General features: G+C 44.9%; 1 protein-coding gene across 1 annotated transcript in view; it reads left to right on the forward strand.

Moving 5' to 3' along the window:
• The window catches only part of RND2 (Rho family GTPase 2), a 229,614-nt gene extending 214,394 nt beyond the window's left edge, over positions 1 to 15,220 (forward strand). Inside the window, exon 5 of the mRNA XM_069634198.1 lies at positions 9,911 to 15,220. Coding sequence (XP_069490299.1) covers positions 9,911 to 10,159 — 249 coding nt within the window. The 3' untranslated portion in view covers positions 10,160 to 15,220. The remainder of the gene's footprint in view (positions 1 to 9,910) is intronic.
• Positions 15,221 to 20,403: the final 5,183 nt, after the last annotated feature.

Genomic DNA, 20,403 nt, shown 5'->3' on the forward strand with positions numbered 1-20,403 from the left:
TCTGTGGTGAATTAAAAGCCTATAACTATCTCCCTTGTCCAAAAAGTTTGTTTACACTTTTATGATATGATAGGTTATTATAGGGCGCTTAATAACCAGAGGTTTCTAAGGGCAGACCCGGGGATCCACAACTCGAGAACCCAGGGATCGAACCTGTTGTTGCTCAGTGTCATCTTGCTTCCAAGGCGAGCACGTTGCCCCTGAGCTATCTCCCGAGATGTACGATGTAAGGACAAAAATGGCTCCTCTCCAACCTATGTGATGAATGTAAATGTAACAGGAAGAGGTTGGGGTTCCCTGTGCTGTTTAAAAGGCATATGATATGATATGATATGGCATTTGTAACGCGCCTATACACAAGTGTTTCAAGGCGTGACGCAGCATGGGAGGGGGAACAGAGGCAGGACGGTGACAACGATCCTACTAGGCCAAGTGACATTCAGATCGCAGACGAGCAGGGGAGGGGGGAGGGGAAAAGTGCAGGGGAAAGGGGAGGGGGCAGCACTATACATGGGATCAAAACAATAAGAAGAAGTGCGGTCAGCAGGTGGGAGGTGCATATGTTTAGAATAGCCTTTGCATGCACTTCCTCAACATGTATTTTTGCACACATGCAATCCTAATTGAGAAACCAACATGTCTCATTTAAAGGCATTGAAATTGCTGCAGAGGGCCTGGCTCCTTTCATCACCTTTTAAAAGGGACCCTGAGTGTGTGCTTCAGGCTCTTTTTTCACCAAAAAGTGTATTTATATTTGGGGCTGATGTTTTGGCATCTCCCCGTTAAGTCATGGATGCACGTTGATGCCCTTTAACGATTACAATTCTTAGAATGTATTATTTCTTTACAAAGTTTTCACAATGGGGGTTTCTTTATTTTGAGTCAGACCGGGAAGTTCTCCTTCAGAGTTTAATGTTTTGCTTTCAGTAATGCCTTGGATGCCAAGCAATGGCAAAGTAACATATTAAGTGAGGCTCCTGCTATTGTCTGGACAAAGCACCAAAAAGATGGACTCTTCTGTGCTAGTGTTCCTCCATCTGTGAAATGCTAGTCGGCAGCAGGGTGTTCACACTATTGGCATCAGTGAAGTTGCTTAAGCCCATCCTGTCTTGAAACAAGTGTTCATTTATTTATTTATTTAATTTATTTTGACACTTATATTGCGCAATGAACCCGGAGGCATCTTGGTGTTGGTGGGCGGAGACAGGCAGATCGACTAGTGGGTTGTTTGTGGCCCCTCTTTATTCCCTCTAGGTCGGGAGTCTGCAATCGTTGGCTCTCCAGATATTTTGGTCTACAACTCCCATCAGCTCTAATCAGCAAATTCAATGGTTAGAGATCCTGGGAGTTGTAGTCCAATATATTTTGAGAGCCAAAGGTGGCAGACCCCTGCTCCACTTCAAGAACAATGGGAGATGCAAAGGCTCTCCTCCCTAAAAGATTCATTGCTTGGTGGTGAATATTCGTGGAAGCCATCACTAAGTTACTGGTGCCACCTGCCCTCCACCTTTCTTTAAAAAATAGTATTTACAGTGGTGGGTCCATAACTCTGCCACTCCCCCTTTCCTTAAAACGTGTTTCTCGGAGGCTGTCGGACCAATGAGACGGTGGCCGGTGAGTGCTGGCCACCGCTGTGCAGCAAGGGTTGCGATTGTGAAAGAGATGTGTGCAATGGTGAGGAGAAGGTTGGGGGCACAATCACGTGGCTGACACTCTACCTCACTGTGCACCACCTCCGCTCTTCACGGTGTTTAACTTCGCTACCTGGCTGCTGCACTTCCTGGCTTCCGCTTCACAGAAGAATGACAGGGAAGGGAGTTGCTAACTTTTGCCTGGGTATCGGCGAGCTGAGCAGATCTAAGCTTCCACCAGTAGACCATGAAACGGATCTAACCCCCACAGAGGCGCCACTGCCATGGTTTGCTGTTTTTTTCAACCTAGAGAAATGTGGGAGGACAGGGGCAGAATATATCCCTTTGGCCTCTTTCCACTTTCCTGTGTACCTGTTACACCAGTGTGGAAAGGCCCGGCTGGAGATGTGCTGGGCCCATTTCAGCATGATGTTTGGGCCCCCACCCTTGCTTAGAGCGGAAAGCAGTCTGAGGCACCCGTGCGGGGGGCCATACTACATAATGGAGATAAAGATATGGTTAATAGCCAGGAATTACCGCGAGACGGCGAGCCAGCAGGGAGCTGAAACACTGAACGCCCACTTTGTAGCAATGCTTCCTTCTATGTAAGCAAGTGGCTGACGTGGAGGACTAGTTTTGAAAGGCAATTAGGGGATAACATTTCGGTTTTCCCCAAGGGAAGTGATAGCCAGATGGGCTCCAGCAAACATAGCTTGTAAGGCGAATGCTGCAAAGTACACACTGTAAGCCCCAGATGTAAGTAATATGTAAAGGAATACATTTCTGTGTTATTAGACTGCTGACTGGCAGTATGGGGGCAGTTGCTGGGGCCCCCCTGAGGCTCGAGGCCCTTCTCATTCGAAAAGGATGAAAGGCCCAGATGCCGCCCCTGAGTGTGGACCACTTCCCCACCGCGTCTGAGGCCTGCAGCTGTTTCCACACTGCCACTTCCCATCACAACCAATGTACAGCCACAGCTTTTCCACATTCATTTTGCCAGTCCACACCAAAACTGCAGAAGGTTCCACACTCCAAATTGGATGACTGCTGAATCCTTCACCCAGCGTAGTCTTGGTCTCATGACTTCTCCCCCTCCAGACTTCTGCAACCTCCACATTTCTGCCCCAGCCACAGACTACTGTCCCCACTAACTCCCACTCCTTTTCCCATCAACTATTCCTGTAGTTTCCTCTGAATCCTGCCCCAGCTATCCCCTGTCTGCAGGGCCAGACTTAGGGCAGGGCCACCCGGCGACTGGCCAGGGCGCCATTAGGCCCCCGCCACGCCAGCTCGGGGCAGTGCTCCGAGGTCTCCCCTGAGCTAGCGTGGTGGGAGAAGGCTCTGCAGGCACACTATTGAAATGAAATGTGCCCTGCTCTTGTGCTGGCGCTGGGCTTTCCAGCGTGGGAGCAGGGCACATTTAATAATCCTCCCTGCCACCTGGTACAGCTGTAGCTCTCCTCTCTGCCCCTCTGTATCCCATCCCCTGCTGTATATATGTGTTCTGTTGTTACCTCTGAAAAGTGCTATGCATCTATACTGTTGTATACCTCTGTAAAGCACTCTGTTGCTTCTCAAAGCTAGATCCGGGCTCAATAAATACAATAATAATGATCGCATCACTTCCCTCTAGAAGTGATTACCTCCCCGGCACGGTGCGGGCGGGTTTTTATTAGAATAGGGCACTGATGCATTAGCATAGGCGCCCTATTCCATTGATTAACTCCCTGCTCTTGTGCCGGAGCAGGGAGTTAAAAAAAAATTGTTGCTGCCCCCCCGGCCTTTGAACAGGGGAGCGCGGGCTGAGGTGCCACTTTTTAGTTTCACTGCCCGGGCCACTGCTAAGGCCGCCCTGCCTGACTGCCCCCCCCCCGCCTCTCCACAGATACTCCCTCCCAAGAGACTTGTTGCCACTTTTCATACTCTTGTCCATCAGCTTGACAGTGCTGAGAAGTATTGAGATGGGGTGGTACAAGGTTAGGGTACACAAAGACTGCACTCAGAGGCTGGAGAATCCACTCCCCACCATTGACTCCTACCTTCCCACGGTTGACTACAGCACATCGCCCCGCTGACTCTTGCCCATTCCCACTGACCTTTGCCATCCTCGACTCTTCTCCCAATCACTCTTGTGCCTCCTCTCCCAACCTCTGCCCCGGCATAGTCCCACTAAACAGGAAGGCCCTCCTTTTAAAACAATGAGTTAACTGCATGGCGGCAGGCACCCACCCAGAAACCTCTGGGTTAAGGTGCGCAATAGAAATAAATAAAACAGACAAACCTGCCATGTTTGCCATTACATGCACACATTTGTCTTTTCACCTTCTTTTTGCACTTTGTATTCAAAAAGTGTAAAGGTCGCCTGTCATTTACATATGACAGGCAGCATTTACAATGCATTCCTATGGAATCAGTCTGCTTATAACAAGTCATAAAATCAGGTGATTTCATAGGAATCCAAGCATTGATGTCAGTGTTCAAACTTCATGCGGGCGTTAATTCCTCCGTTTTTGCTTTGCGGAGCAGATGGGGGTTGTCAAAATCAGTAGATCCAATCCACGCATCCAATCTGCGATAGAAACACATGAAGACAAAGTAGTTAGTAAAAAAACGTGTAAAAGTTTTACGCATACGTAATTACGTATTATGAACTGCTTTGAAGAAAATTAGATCAAAACGTTTCTGAGATTTTCACTAAACAAAACCCCAAACTATTGGCTTTGACATTGACAATGCTGCATCACTTCGGCTGACCTCTCCCCTCGAATGTTCCACGCGCGCTCGCTACAAGGTGTTGCCCACCCTATCGCCATTAAAGCTCTCAAAGCTTGACACGCCAATAAGGCACCTGGACTCGGAGTTGACAGCCCAATGCATTCAGCTGCAGAGCAATAGGCTTTCTGAATTAACAAGGTCAGGGGAGGGCTGCCGGAAACTAAGAAGCAAAGCACCGAGCGCTCGTCAAAGCAGGCGGCGCAATGGAGAGTCCGCGGGCGGGGGAAGATTTATGGCTTTTAATGTACCTTTAACTGTCAAGGAAGGCAAGAGTGCTTTTTAAGCAGAGCTGCGGTGATCGTAATGGCGGCCAAAGGTGACTCGGGTATGCTGAGAAAGCTATGATTTTTAAAAGCCTGTAATTGGCTGCCCAACTTCAAGAGAGATAGGGATGCGTGAACTTTTTTACAATGTGGTCTAATGGCTAACTTGTGGTCTCTGGAACCAGGATCCTCAGGTGCTGAGTTGGTAGCTAATGGCTTAAGGGCTTGACTTTGGCAGTTCAAATCTCGGCAGTGCTGACTCAGCCTTTTGTCCTTTGAAGTCCATACATTCAGTGCCACTACATTGAGTAATTATAATAGCTATTGTTACAGCACTTCGAAGCAGGAGAAATTTTGCATTAAGCACTATAAAAAAACCTGATATTTTTACATTATTTTGTCACTTCCCCCAAATTGTCCCCAAGTGATCGAAGGGACATCCATTTTAGTGCCATAGTCTCAAAAAATTAGAATGGTCTGAAAAGAGAGCACAGCCCCGGAAGGCTGCCTAGAAGTAGAATTAATTGTCTTCATTTAGGAGACCTAGTCGGTCTTATTGGATAGCTGAACCCCGAAGGCAATGATGGGTGGTTATTATTAAAACGGTTGCTTTAGTTAAAGAAACTAAGCTGACACCTGAAGCTGATTTCATGACATTTTCAATTTTGCAAAAGCCGTATTCCTCCAAAGTGAGGCCTATCAATCTGATAACACGCCTTTTATGCTCTTGCGCGAGTGACGCACGCACTGACGTGCCCATTTACCACCTGTTCTCTGATACTTCTAGGCAATTGGTTCAGTTCGTAACCCTTGTGGCTCATTATTGGCAAGCAGGGGTGCCAAGTACGTGGGTACAGGTGGGCCTGGGCACCCCCCAGGAAAGGCCATCTGCATAAATGTACCTATATTTACAATTGAGCGTCCCGAAAATCTGGCCACTGGCGGCAACCCCACCCCCCCCAGGAAATTGCATTCCTTCTGAGCATGCAATGCACGCTGGGTATGGTGCTCATTTCATCTGTCAGAATAGTCTCCCTGACAGTAAAATGTGTTTAAGCATGAGACATACATACAGCTTTTGACCATTTAATTGTTGAGATGGATCTGTCCTGCAAAGGATGACTTACAAACGCATATTGTGAGGCCCACCGAGACTCCAAATGCACAGCGTTCAGGGGGCTTGTAGCGGTCAGGGACAGAGACGTTCCTGAACTTGGGGACCTTGGGGCCTCAGGTCACCATGGAACAGTGCTCCAGCAATGTCATTTTTGCTGGAGTAAAGCTCTGTCTTGTTCTGGCCCAATTCCTTCCTTTATTCATACCCTACATTTGGGTCTAGAATTTTAAGGCTCACCCACCCTAAGATTACGGTTACTCATCTTGTAGCCTGATGGATGTTTTGAACTACAACTGCCAATATCCTTCATCACTGACTATGTTGGGTAGAAATAATGGGAGTTGAAGTGCAAAACATCTGGAGGACCACATAATGCAGGGGTATGAAACCTTTGGCCCTCCAGATGTTTTGGACCTTAACGTCCATCAGCTCTAGCCAGCAGAGTCAATGGTGAAGGAGCCAAAACATCTGGAAAGTTGCAGGTTGCAGACCCCAGACGTAATGTGTAACCAGCCATTTGGTACTAAAAGGGAAAATGCACTTTGAACCAGACTTCCAGTGCGAAGACCTGTAGTCAAATGATATGTCCAGTAGGTTACCTGAGTCAAATGGCACTCTCTCTTTACAGATTTTCCAAATCGTGGCCACCTGTAGTAAAGTGACGTATCCTCTTTGAGCCACCTTCGCGCTTCAAATGTCGATATAGTAAAAGGCTACACCACTTGGACCATTTCCAAACGCCAGGGACTGTAATAAAACGGCATATCCTCCTCAGAGAACACATCACATTTGGGATCACCTTTAGTATAAGGGCAGTAGCAGTTGAGATTGTGTGTTATCCGTGTTCAGTTGTATGCTCCCCCCAGTCGATATGAGGTGCTCCATGTTCTTCTCCCACCTATAATGCAGGGAATGTTACCCTTGCTGTCTCTTATAGAAATGGATGAGCTTGAAAGGAAGTAATCTCGGTCGTGCCACTTCTATTATGTAGTTACAAAAAAGACTTAATTGACCCAAGAGATAGTTATACATGCAGCCTGTGAATACTCCCAAATGAAGCTGTAGGCTCCTTTTTTCTTAGGGTAGGTGTCCGCAACCTGCAGGTCTCCAGATGTTCTCGACTGCGACTCCCATGATCCCTCTTCACTAACCATGATGTGTAGGGCCGGTGAGAGAGGCAGCTGAAAACATCTGGATAAAGGCTGTATGCCTTTGCTTTAGGGCTTGGTCATTGACCCACCATGTAATAAAATGTAGGTCGGTTTTCAGGGTACCATAAGGAATGTATAAAGATAAATGTACCCGAATAGAATTTCAGTTATTTGCTTCTTTTTCTGTTCATTCGGGAAACACCACAGGATTGTATTTTCACTGACTTGGGAAGGCCAGCACACTTTATCTTACAATTTAATCTTACATTTCTTAAAAAGAACACTGTGTCCTCTTTGTACTAGTGATAACTTTTCATTAAATAAATGTCCAACCCACATTACTAGATGGGGTGAATTCAAGAGGGTGTTGGCATGAAGTTATAGGAAAGGAAGTGTTAGGTTTTTGAGCTAAGTAAAATTGTAAATGTTTTTTTTTCAAAGATAACCTCTGGAATGGCAAGAAAGCCACAGGTGTGGGGTAAGGACCACAGAAATAAGGCCAGTTTCACCTACATTACGGTCATTGCTCAAAGATCAGACTTTGGCCTGTCAGCTCAGTGAATACAACATTTCAGACGGGTGTTTGCGATTCCCGAATGAATATGGATGAGGGCTATTTTCATACAATGAATTTCAGTGGGAGTTGTTTGCATTGTTTTAGTCATCCTAAAAACGCAACTGGATTTTGTTGTCCAGCAGATTGTGCAGCACAGCAAACGTAGTGCTCTGGCTGTACAATTTAGATATCAGTGCATTTGCTTAGCTTGTGTTATCAGCTTAGATATCAGTGCATTTGCTTAGCTTGTGTTATCAGCTTAGATATCAGTGCATTTGCTTAGCTTGTGTTATCAGCTTAGATATCAGTGCATTTGCTTAGCTTGTGTTATCAGCTTAGATATCAGTGCATTTGCTTAGCTTGTGTTATCAGCTTAGATATCAGTGCATTTGCTTAGCTTGTGTTATCAGCTTAGATATCAGTGCATTTGCTTAGCTTGTGTTATCAGCTTAGATATCAGTGCATTTGCTTAGCTTGTGTTATCAGCTTAGATATCAGTGCATTTGCTTAGCTTGTGTTATCAGCGAATGCAGTGATTGCTTGGCCTCCACATTGTCATAAAAGATAACATGATCTCCTGGGATGGATTAAGGCAAGGGTGCACGACTCCGGCCATCAATGGCCACAGACAGGTCAAGTTCTCAGTGAATCCTCCTACAATATTCCTGATATATATATATATTTTTTTTTCCTTAACACTTTTTGGTCTAAACTTATTCAACTACCTCAAGAAAGCATATAGACCACACCAACAATCAAACTCAGCAATGGACCATAAAAGTAGGAGAAATAGGCAAACTGTGAAAAGAATTCACCCCAGATGCTTTCACAAAGTTTCAGTTTCCTCTGTTGTTGCAAGCCAATCCTCTAAAACTGCAAATAGTGCACATTTCCTGCAGCCACATATCCCTTGTTGGGAAGACCGCAGACTTCCAATTCTGTAAGGGGATCTTCTTGGCAACCCTTGAAGCCTTGATAATCAAGTCACCTGATGATATGACAGCGCCTCCAAATTTGAGTCCTCATCCAAAATCAAAGTGCCAGAATCCTATTCTCTGTCCATCCACACTAAGGACAGTGTTCATGACCTGGGTCACTCCGCTCCAGGGCGACCTGATTCTATAGCAATCCCATGGCATATGTTCCAGAGTCCCAACTGACCGGCCACATCCCCAGCAGGCGTCTGACAGGATCAGACCTTGATACACATTTGTTCAGGGGTCCAAAGAACCCTGTTCAACAGCTGCACCTGACAAGCCCTCTCTTCAATGTGTATTGTCATCTGGGGAATGTTCCTGCAAATCACCTCCCATCTCGTCTGTCATCTCATCTCGAAGGCATGACGACCAGGATTTCCAGAGTTTGACATTTCCAATTGTAAAACTCAGGAGTTTGTACACTGCCTACTATTCATTTGGATCCAATGGATTCAATAGTTATCCTAAAAATAGGCTTGAAGGTGAGAGTTGTGCATCACTGGACTAATCAATTATGAACAATGGAGATATACATACCGGCCCCACTCCTATGAAATCCCAGCAAAGTTTGGGAAGTTTAGCTACCAGTAATGCCAGGGCTCTACACCTGTTCCATTGTTGCCAACATGATCCATGCCAATCTCATATATGCAAAACCCTCATGATTAAGGTGGGCGATTCACACTTTCTCTTTACGAATGGTTGCTATTTTTTACTCCCTGCCCCCCTAAAATAATTCTAACCCCAATGCATTCCAATGGGAAAATTCAGCTCTCACTTTCTTTGACAACAACCCCCTCCCAGGCACTCCAAAATGTTGGAATGTATGCAATCTGTAGGTTAACTTTATTGAGATAAAAGCAGGGTTCAGGTCCTAAACAAAAGTGGGGGGACTGTGGCGAGCATTGGGAAGTGGCATCACGGGACATCAAAATGAAATATGCACATTTCATTCAGGCTTGTCTTTTAGGATAACAAAAAAAACATACACTACAAAAAAGCATTTGCCTGGGGGAAAGATGTTTATATTGCATTTCTGCTTAAGTGTAAAACGCAGGCACCTTTGAAATCTGACAATCTGTAACAAAACACGTCCTTATTAAACGATGTCAATCTAAGTCCTTTTGCAGCTTTACTTCCAACAATTGCCATGGTTTCAAGGCCAGGGTTCGATTCCTATCCAGGGTTTGATACACTGCATCCGGTTGCTATTCATTATTATTTTATTAAATTCTTAAACAGGGGGACGGTGTATGCCCGCTCAAAAAAAAGTGGGTTTACACCGTCCACCCGCGTGGACCCTTTACCTAAGCCCTGGATAAAAAAGTATGTGTGTAAATGTCCAGAGCTCATAGTAGGCTAAGTAATTGCCAGTTTGCAAAACCCATTTCTAAAATGTGTGCTTTTCTCTTTTACCCCTTTCCTCTCTTGCATGTACAGGGCAGCACCTTGGCTCGGCAGATGGGAGCAGTGGCCTACGTGGAGTGCTCCTCCAAAGTGTCTGAGAACAGCGTGCGCGACGTGTTCCACGTGACGACGCTGGCTTCCGTGAACCGGGTACACAAAAACCTAAAGCGCAGCAACTCAAAGAGGGGACTTAAGCGCGTGTCTCAGATGCCCGGACGGACGGACTTGTTGAATGAAACAGAGATGCGAAAAGACCGGGCCAAAAGCTGCGCCATCATGTGAAACGCCCGGAAGTGACTGTGAAACGATCTGTGTTGTAATGTTCATTTTGTACATTTGCCGACCACCCCACAACGCAGAGGCGATGCTTAGTTGCTCACGCCGGTGTGTTGTACCGCAGGCTTCATTTTCACAGCTTGGCTCTGTGGGAAAAAACACAAAATAATCGCCTGCCTGCAAATAGGGGCGTATGCCACCCACCTCGGCGTGGAGAGTTCGGGACTGGTTATTGCTATGCTGGCTTCTTGGAGAAGAATGGCTCGGCAGAACAATGTTTTGGGGTGTTGGAAAGCCTGCGCATAGGTGATTACAAGAATACCAGTGTGTTTTCTGTTCATATATGTGATCTCAGACGCTATCTTTGTCTACTCACTTACCTACTTACCTATACTTACCTAGCTATCCATGAATGGAACAGCCTACTAGAATGATTCTGTTAGGCAATCCACAGACATTTAACTCTTCCCCGGATGGGGCTTCACCAATCAGAAACCAGGAGACTGTACAAACAAAGTATCCTCTTATTTAAAAACCCTGTTAACCAATCACAGTTCTCCTTGATCATTTTCTGTTTGACGGTGCTAAACCTCCTGACTAACGAGCTGTGTGTGGGGCTTACTTTGAGCCAAGCTCTACATTTAGAAAAGGCTGCTATCAGCATGTATTCTGGTGCAGAAGTAAGATTTTCAAAGTGTGCCAGGCAGGACCATTGGTGCGCAGCAGCTTGCTGGAAATAAACCGTGCTTGGGTGGGCAAACGTGTCTGCGGCACGTTTTAACAAACCGGTCCACCATTTACTGCGCCGCAAACGGTTGCGGAGAATGGATTCTCCGAGCATTAGCTTATGCCAGGAAGCAGATGCCCCTAAACCCACCTTTTAAAAGGGTGTGCTTAGAAATGTACCCTGATTGGTGCACTGAATGTTTGTTCCGCGCTGATTGTGTTATTGGTGTCTTTCTGTGGAAAACAAGAGCTTGTGTTGGCAGGTTGAACCATCTTATCAAATGCTTGCCTGCACCCCTTCATCTGCTGTCTCAGTCCCTGCTGCATACTTGGTCACAGTAGCACAGACAAGCATGGGACATGCAGGCACTCTGAGGTGCTTACTTCCTGAACACTCTATGAGCAGGTCATCGAGTCATGTTGGATGTCAGCAAACCCTGCTGTGATGGTGGTGAACGTGGCCCTCACTCATAGCACCACTGGCACGCCGGAGAGCTACTGTGCAGTGCCAGAGAGCCCCACTACGATTCATGAGAGCCTTAACTGTCTTATCACTATGTCACTGTTCTTTACCAGAAATTGGATTGCTTGGGTGCGGGAGCGGCCACTGGAGGGAGGGAGGGAGGCAGCATTTCAGCACCCGAAGGCCTGTGAAAGCCTTCCACATGACACTATCCCTACCGAAAATCTTTGAATTGGAGAAATGTACAACTCTGGTTGATAGCGAGTGCCGTTTGCTCACTCTGCTGCTACTGCTGACGTCCATTATCCATTGCAGCAGGGGATAACCTTATGATGACACCGCAAACTTGACAGCTGGCAGCTGTGGCCGGAGGAAGCCAACAATGGAGCCATCATCAGCACTGAAAAGTACTGTTCATCCCCCAGCCTTCAAGTGCATTATACGAGCCTGTGTAGTGACTATCATATAGGTTGCAAGGAGTGTGCCTATTGGCTGATGGATGAACACCCTCGGTCTCCATGATATTTGTGAAAAAGTACGACACTGAATGCATTATAGTGACTCGGGAATGTCGTGAGCGAGAACAAGATCTCAACGATCCAAGTATCTGCGGGTTTTTCCTGTATCGATTATCACTGGAGGACAGAATTGGAGCTTTGGCTGGACACTCGGCTTCTAAGCACTGACCCAGCTAAGTGTGCGATAGTTCTAGAGAAGTGTGTGATAACAGAAAGTCACCAGTGTAATAAACAGTTCTGTGACTCAGTAGGTGAGCTCCTGCCAATATGGGGCATTGTCAATGGGTGTTTTAAGAAAACATGTTTGCCTGAAAGGGACTATTCTCCAGTTGGCATCAATCTCTTCATCAAAATGCCCAGCTGCCTGGGTGCATGATCAGATGTTGAATTCCGTAAGGCTTTCTACAAAGCAGGCACCAGAAGTTTTGTTAAGGTTACAATACACAACTCTCTCTGAAGGCCTGTACATTCCCCTGTGTTGAAAACCGTGTATAGAGTTGGATAAGAGACGGGTCTCTCGTCCAGGCTCTCCACAAACACTGTGACTGTAGACTCATCGTATTTCGTCTCAGCAGTGCAATTGAGTTCTTATGAAAGCAACTTCTTTCTAATGGTCCTTCAAGAACACAACCCGATCAATTGCAATGGAGTAAACCAAATGCATCACACAATGTGCAGTGGACCTTGATTGTTTGGCAGGTGCCTTGCCCTCCAATTTCCTGATGGAAGAACAAGTGAAGGTGGGCCCATTTTTGCTGAGCAATGCCTGCTTTCTAATTTCGACAACGCCAAGTAAATACTTCATGGCATACCTTGAACATTTGCTTGACACATCAGAAGTTGGAAAGTGATGGTCTGCGCAAATTTCTGCTTACCTTCAGGTCCCTCTCATAACTTGATTCTAGGTCCTGTGTCTCCAAGCTTTGTGTCTCCAGATGTTTTTGAGTATTACTCATATCAGCCCTAGCCAGCATATTTAATGGCGAGAGAGCATGGAAGTTGTAGTCCAAAACATCTGGAAAGCCAAAGGTTGCAGATCCCTGTTCTAGGATGACAACTGTTGATAAAGGGCATAATAGTGTCCTATGAGTGTGTCAGGTATGTGTAGACAGCACTAGGGAATGCTGCTTGTATACTACGCCAGATTAAGATAAGAAAATCAATGCTATGTCATAGCAAACCTCTAGGGCAGAAATCAATTTCTCCCTGCAAAGTTGCTACTTTGCAGATACACTGTTACAAAATGGCACCAAAACAGTCTCTGGTACAGCTCTTTTTCCACTCTCTTAACTTTCTTTCAATGTTCTCTTTTTTTTCTCACATGCTGTCAGCACTGCTGACATTTCTTGCACTAAAAGACGGGGGGCTATTTTGTGTTGCTCAATTGTATCGCTCCTCACGGGGTTACTCTTCAAGTGCCTCTTTTACTTATGATCTGTGTATGCTTGTAGGGTTACACGGGCAGGCCCATGATGAGAAACAGTACATCAGCGACCGTGTTTTGTGACCATTTTTACATGTGGGTGTGGAAAAGACTGGTGGTGGGCCTCCATAAAACTGGCTGAACTCCTAAGGCCTCGGCTTCAAATAAAATAAGGAAAAAAACTAAAGAAGCTACTTTTCGTCAGAAATGCTTAACAAACCTAACACTGAACTTCTCACTGTTACACCCAATCGGTTTGCTTTCTTCAGATAGGTCTGTGTTGACAGGAACTGTCATTTTAAATCTGTTCTTCTTGATGGTTTGTATGTAAATGCAAAGTCAATTCTGTACTGATGTAAATCAGCCATGTTATAGTAATGCATTTCCTAGTTATGAATGAGAATGCCATTGTTATTCTTGCCACTGCCCTTGTTGCTTGGCAGAATATGGGGTGCAATGCCCTTGCTTGTCCTTTCATTTTGAATACCATGAGGCATCATTTGCTAGCTGATTGCTGAAAAGACACCATGTACTAAATTGGTTAGAAAAATCACCATTTGCAAATTGGCAACACATACATGTTTCCTGCTTTGCTTTGATTTGGGACCTTAGAACATGTATCTTTATTTCAGAGAATCAAGTCATACCAATAACCCCCTATTTTCCCCAAAACGTTATTGTTAATATTTCGGTTATGTTTTAGTAGCTGGTTTTAAATATGACATTATGCTTTGTCCCATGGCAATCCGATAAATGCATTCCCAGTGCACTCTTTGCTACAAAGATAGGTTAATTGACAAAAAAGTAATTCACCAACCATTTATAAGATTTATTTACTGAACCCAAATTATCCACCACAACAAACATACGGCCCTCATTACAACCCCGGCGTTAAGGGGTTAATGGTGCCATAAAAGGGGGTGGCGCCGTTAAACCCTTAACGCCTGATTACGAGGTCCCTTTGTGGGTTGGAGACTTTAACGCCTGCTTTTTGCAGGCGATAAAAACCAACCCGCAAAGGGACCTTGGTGCTAAGTACGGTGCCGCAATTTGCGGCACCGTACTTAGCGCCTTCCCCATTCCCATTGAGCCCTATGGGGCAAAAATGGGAATGGGGAAGGGCCATGGTGGCATGGGGAATTACCGCCCCGCCCACCTTCGAATGGGGCGGTAATTCCCCATTCCGCCATGGCGGAGTCGGTAAGTTACCGGCATGGACCATGGTGCTATTAGCACCATGGTCCAACACCAGGGTCGTAATGAGGGCCACAGTCTTACCTATGGAGCAGAGTAAAACGTTTATGATGCTCTTCCCTTAGGCTTCATTCACTATTATGATCTTCCTCTTGGGGGCTCGTCCAGGATGTGCATGCATTTTGCAACAGCAGGCTGCACAGAATGCCCCATCAGAATGCTTTGTGTAAACCTGCCCCTACATCTTTCATGTGCTAAATTACTTATTATGCAGGGTGCTGTATGGCATCCATTAGAGGAACAGCTGCGATCGACCGGATGACCAAAGCCCTACAGGTCTGCACAAAGCAAAAAGGCAACTGCAAAATACCCACATATCTCATACAGACCATTTTTACAGACTCCCCACCATCAAACGCTAAACTGTTTTAAAGCTGCAAACTGTTTTGCATGAGCCCTGTGTTTGGTAAAAAAGAAAATAGCAAATAAATAAGAAAGCCGATCTGTGATCGAAGATACATGATCAGCTGTTCGCTACATATCCATGGGGCAGGGCTTAGTATATGAGAAAGACAACCTGCACATTTTCATCGCTTCTAATGTTATCTCTCTTATGCCTTTGACTGCAATCTTATCTGACTTTAATGTCACATTTACACTTTAAGGGAGAAATATGAATTGTGTCCTGAACCCCAATCATGTTGGACTGAGTTTAAGGAACACAATAAACAACGTCAAGAAAAGATGTGTGGCGTTTCCTTCCTTCATTTCTGCTTCAGGCTTCTCTGGTGCAACACTGTTCATATTTTGTATGCCTCCAGCTGAATTTCACTGCAGAGCAATTGAAAAAGGTCAACCCTAATTGTTGTTGCATTGCGTCTCTCAGTATAGTCATTTCCCTCATCAGTCACTCTTCGTCTTGCCGCACGGCTAATGTGTGATTTCCACACAGGCACAACTCCCATCAGCACTCGCGTCATCCTGCACACCCTGTGGATGTCAGGCGCTGCTCCAGCACTTCCGGGCATGGTTAGTCCAAGCCAGAGCTCCTGTATCAGTCTTCGCAAATGAGTCGTGAAAACAGCTTCCAGTTTCTTATTACAGCGTCTGAAACGCAGGTCCCCAGTAATGATGGAAACTGTAATGGAGTGAGGAGTTTTCTGCCTGGTAATTTCCAGTTGGTTAAGACTTCATGAGCCTTGGCGTTAGTCTCTAAAGGTAAACAGCAACGATGCATGAAGGAAAAAGGGCACAGGCGTCAGATCTTGCTTTCGCTATGGTGGTAAAATTGACAAGCACAACTTAAAATTCATAAGGGAAAGAGCCTTATTTACTGCAGAAGTGCTCTAGAAATGTATGCACCTTATACCGATTGGCCACACAGGATAAAACCTACTTTTTTGGCAAAATTGTGAATAACATGTGTGGACAGACCTACTATAAAATGTATAGTTATTTTCATATTTATTTATTATTTATTTGAATGTATAAAGCGTGCAAACAGCCTAAGGGCATTGAGGCGCTGTTTCAAGAAGGCCACTTAGTTACAAGGCATGAGCATATAAGTACATGTAAAAACATTATGAACAATAAAGGCAGTGACACACGGTGCTTACATGGTAAGTTCTGTACAACAGCTAAAGGCTGGCAGGATCAGGCAAATGGCAGAGCTTTGATAGCTTTGCAGAAAAGTGAATGGGATGTCTCCCCTCTGAGGTGGGAGGGAGTTCCATTGTGTGGCGGCGATGAATGGGAAGCTAGAGCCCCCCCCCCCAGCTCTGGGTCGTTTGACATATAGCAACTCCTGCCCAATTTCACCTGCTTCTAAGCATGTAATAATAGCTTATTGTTTCCCAATGTAATCATTGATCCTGTTGGTAGGGGTGGACTTATCATTCTGTTGCTCATTTGCGCATGGCATGATGCAGCTAATGCACCACTAGGCTGCAAGGGCATAAAACAGATGCTCCCATTTAGTAGCACACGACTAGGGTTACTAAATAATAATTTAAACCTGCTTCATTGCCTTTATTATGACTGACACCGTTGCAATACACTCATGTGTGTAGGCTATCAAGTTGGGGGCGGGGCTCTGTGCTCATTGGCAGGGAACTCTCTGCTGGTTGCATCTTTGTCTATGGTGGGAATCTCGTTAAGGGTGTGCATCTCTCGCCTCTCCAATATATGAGGCCGGTTGCTTTTATATCCCTTACATTTTCTGAGACAACCTTAACGCAATGGGTTGTAAGAGTAGAGGGTGTTAAGGGGCGAGTGGGAGCTATGGAACAAGGAAGCAGGAATGTATTGCTGGTTGCTGGTATAATGGAACCCCCAGAAGAATGAGGCCCCTTCATAGCACTCAGAGGTGTAAGGCTAGATAGAGAAGGAACAGGGGGTGGTGGTGAGGAAGAAGAACAAGAAATTAGAGAATGTGATATTTTGGTAGCCAGCAGGACACATTAACTCACCCGATGGCTGCTTCAGAATGCTGACTTGGAAAACCGGGGCAACCGGTGGTGGAGTAGAAAAAAATGGAGGAAAAAGCCTTGATGCCGGGCTAGTCCAGTTTAAAAATCAAACAAAAGCCATGTTTTGATACAGTTTATAGGATTAACTGAAAATGTTACGCTGAGATGGCAGATCAATAAGCTTTTGAAGTCAGATGTTGGTCACACAATACAAATAATATTCTGTGTCCACCTATGGACATACCATCTCAACCTAATTTCTTCAGTAAAGGTTTCAAAACAAAGAAAAAGAAAGCGAGACAAGGATGAGGTTGTAAGACTGAGAAGGGGGTCATATTGAGAGGAATCAATGACTCAGAGTGAGTTTAGTGAGGGCGCACCAGGGTACTGTTGGGTGTCCTGACCCACGTTTAAGCTATCATGCCACAACATTTGGGGCTGTGGGCTTAGAAAATTCAAGATGGCGGAAAACCCACATGTGCGCTGAAATCCAGGAAAGCTGCGCAGTTTGTGCGCACACTAAAATGGTTGCCTCACTTGCCACCCACCAGTGCGAGAATGAAAGGCTGGGTTGCCATGAGGGAAATGGGTTGCCAAAGGAAAAACAGTAGCGCCGGTTAGCTTCAAAGCGCTTTAAAACCACCATTGGACTACCCGCACAGTAGTCTGAAACCATTGGGAGTGGCAATGCTGATTGCCAAAAGCAAACCCATAACTGTTGGGAATTCATTTCTTAAATCCCAAAAATGGGTGCAGTACCAGTACTCACCACTATCCAAAAGCCGGCGTTTTAAAACCACTCTGTTTCCCTGAAGGCAAGTCAAAATGCCTATTTTCAAACATTGCAATATGTGCAAAATATTCACTGAACACCAGCAGACATTTGGTAGAATGGAGTTTTGTGTGCCTACAAAATCTGGGAAATGAAGAGCCCAGAAAAATGCTTATAACAAGACTGGCTGCGCTGTGGATTGCAGCAGTTTAAGTTGCACTGGATTTAAAGACACTAAAATCGAAAATGTTTAAATTGACTGAGTGACCTACTTTTGAGTGTCACATAGGTTGCAATTGTTTAAATGTCATAGTTTAAACTTAGAATCAGCATCATAGCTGCATATGTAAAAAAATGTCTTGACTTAGACTGGGGAACAAAAAGTGACATTTTATCTGAAACCTGGCTTAAGGAACTGAATTCTGCCTGGCAACTACCCCCATCAGGAGGAAACTTGAGTCACAGCTGTGTTCCCAGGCCAACCTTCCTTTTGCTGCCCACACTAAGGATATGCCATCTATCTGATAATTGAATTATCTGTGCTCTGCAGGAGAGTGAACAAAGCCCTCTTCACTCAGGCAAAGGTTTTTATTACCGCAGTCGTAAAATGTAGCTTCCTCTTGGCAGGAGCTGGGAGGGGCACTGCCTGTGAGAGCAAGCTGGCTTGGCAGAAACTGGAAAGACTGGTTTCTATACCATGTGACCTGGGAAACCACACCCCTTTGGAGCCAGAACATAACTTTAAAAAGATGAATAACTCATAGAGCGGACATGTGAAAATTTTATAAATGATACCATAATTCTTGTGATTTTTCTGCACACATTTTAAGAGGTTTTTCGACCCGGTGGCATGTTCAGGGGGGTTTTAGCGGAAAAGTGGATATTACTCTAAATGTATGCATGTTAAAAATCTGAAACTTCATCAGTTAATGTCCCTACTCCCTGCACACATGTATGTAAAGTTGGGTCAATGTCAGAAATTGAAAAATCAGTTTAAAAGTGAAATATGTGCCATTTCTGAATGCAAGCTCCCAGGAAGAGCAGAGTTTGAACAGGGTATACCTCCTGTAATGCATGATGGGTGCATATGATTTTAAAACAATATGTACCTCTGCAAATATGTATTTGTTTCAAATCTAGATTTGTGTGTAAGTTGACAGGAGGAGTGGACTTTCTGCAGGCTGTAAAATGACATCACTCTGACTCACAGTTCATTCCCCAATCAAATGATAAATGGAAGTTTGACCAATTAGAAGCTGAGAGAGAGGTAGGGTCAGTGATGCTAGAACACACCCACATTCTAAACACATAAAAGCAGACAGACAGGACAGATAGGGACTTTCCAAATCCATCTGCAGCGGGACGCTCTGCCGGAAAAATCCATACTTACCTCCATCAACCTCCAGAAAGCCAAACTAGAGACTTCAATCTATCCAGAACTAAGAGAACCAGAGAGAAAGCAGTGCTGTACCCAGAGAGACCCAGACCAGCAGAGAGAGCTGACCCAGATCACTGTGAAGTGCAGAGGCCAGACCAGACCAGACCAGAGTCCAGTCTAAAACCCTGACCAGATCCGTGGCGAGGCCCATTTCACTCAAGAATATAGTGTGAGTACCTAGAAAACTGTGCAGAACCAATCCCTTAGTTAAAATAATATAATTCAATCCTATTGTAATCTAAGTAGAACTGTCTCCTAACTGTCACCTGTCACTTGTAAAGCTGTCACCTGTGATTTGCTAGTTGCAAGCTGCACTTGTCATTTTGAGCTTTTGAAATTTGCAAACCCAAAAACGACCTTTATTAAATCGCTCATATCTCCGCGACCGTTTGGGCTAGAGACTTGCAGTAACTTTCCTCTGATAGCTTAGAATCGTAGCTTTGAATCGCACCAAGAACCGCATTCCTACCCCTTATAGTTTTACCGCAATCGCGGAACACGCATCCGCGAATTTTACCGCGATTTGCAATTTCTTCACATGTAAAAACTGCTGCTGTTTGCTTTCCATTTGCCAGAAATTCGTTTTAACCTGCTAACTATCCCTGCATCATTGCTAGTGTGAGCCTGGACTAATATTAACTAGATACCACTCACCCTGAACCTCTGAAAGGGAATTAAAAGCGTTTCCAGCATATTTCTCATTCATTGCCAGCACATATCAAAGCAATTTGGGCCTGTGATTTCAAAACTCCTATCTGTTTTCTGTTGTCTAAGCTTGCTGGATTGAACTGATTACATTGATTGCATTTCTGAGAACTGTGTGCTTTCCTCCCATTTCCTTGCATTGCATAAAGAGGGGGGGGAGTGAATAGCCAGAGAAAAGTGATTACATTGTTTGGTTGAAATCATATTGAGTATTTTCTGTACTGCATTCATTGAATATTGCATCCACCTGAGCTTACATAAAGCATCCTCTACCACATTATACTTTTGTTCCTATTTACCAGTGTGCTATCTTATCCATTTCATGTCAACTCATTAGTGATTATAAAGAAGTGTGCTAGTGCCAGATTCTCCATTGTTAATCTTTAACATATCAGATTAAGGGTGATATTCAAGTATTAATTTATTATAAAGTGTGATATATCTATTTTAAATTATCAAATAAACCTTTTAAACTTGCAAAACAGAACTACTTCTTGGCTCAGTGGGGTCAGGGGGATTCCAAGAGAGGGGTGTTATATAGGG

The sequence above is a fragment of the Ambystoma mexicanum genome, chromosome 13 (genome assembly GCF_040938575.1).
Source record: "Ambystoma mexicanum isolate Mex_15411 chromosome 13, UKY_AmexF1_1, whole genome shotgun sequence".
NCBI lineage: Eukaryota > Metazoa > Chordata > Amphibia > Caudata > Ambystomatidae > Ambystoma > Ambystoma mexicanum.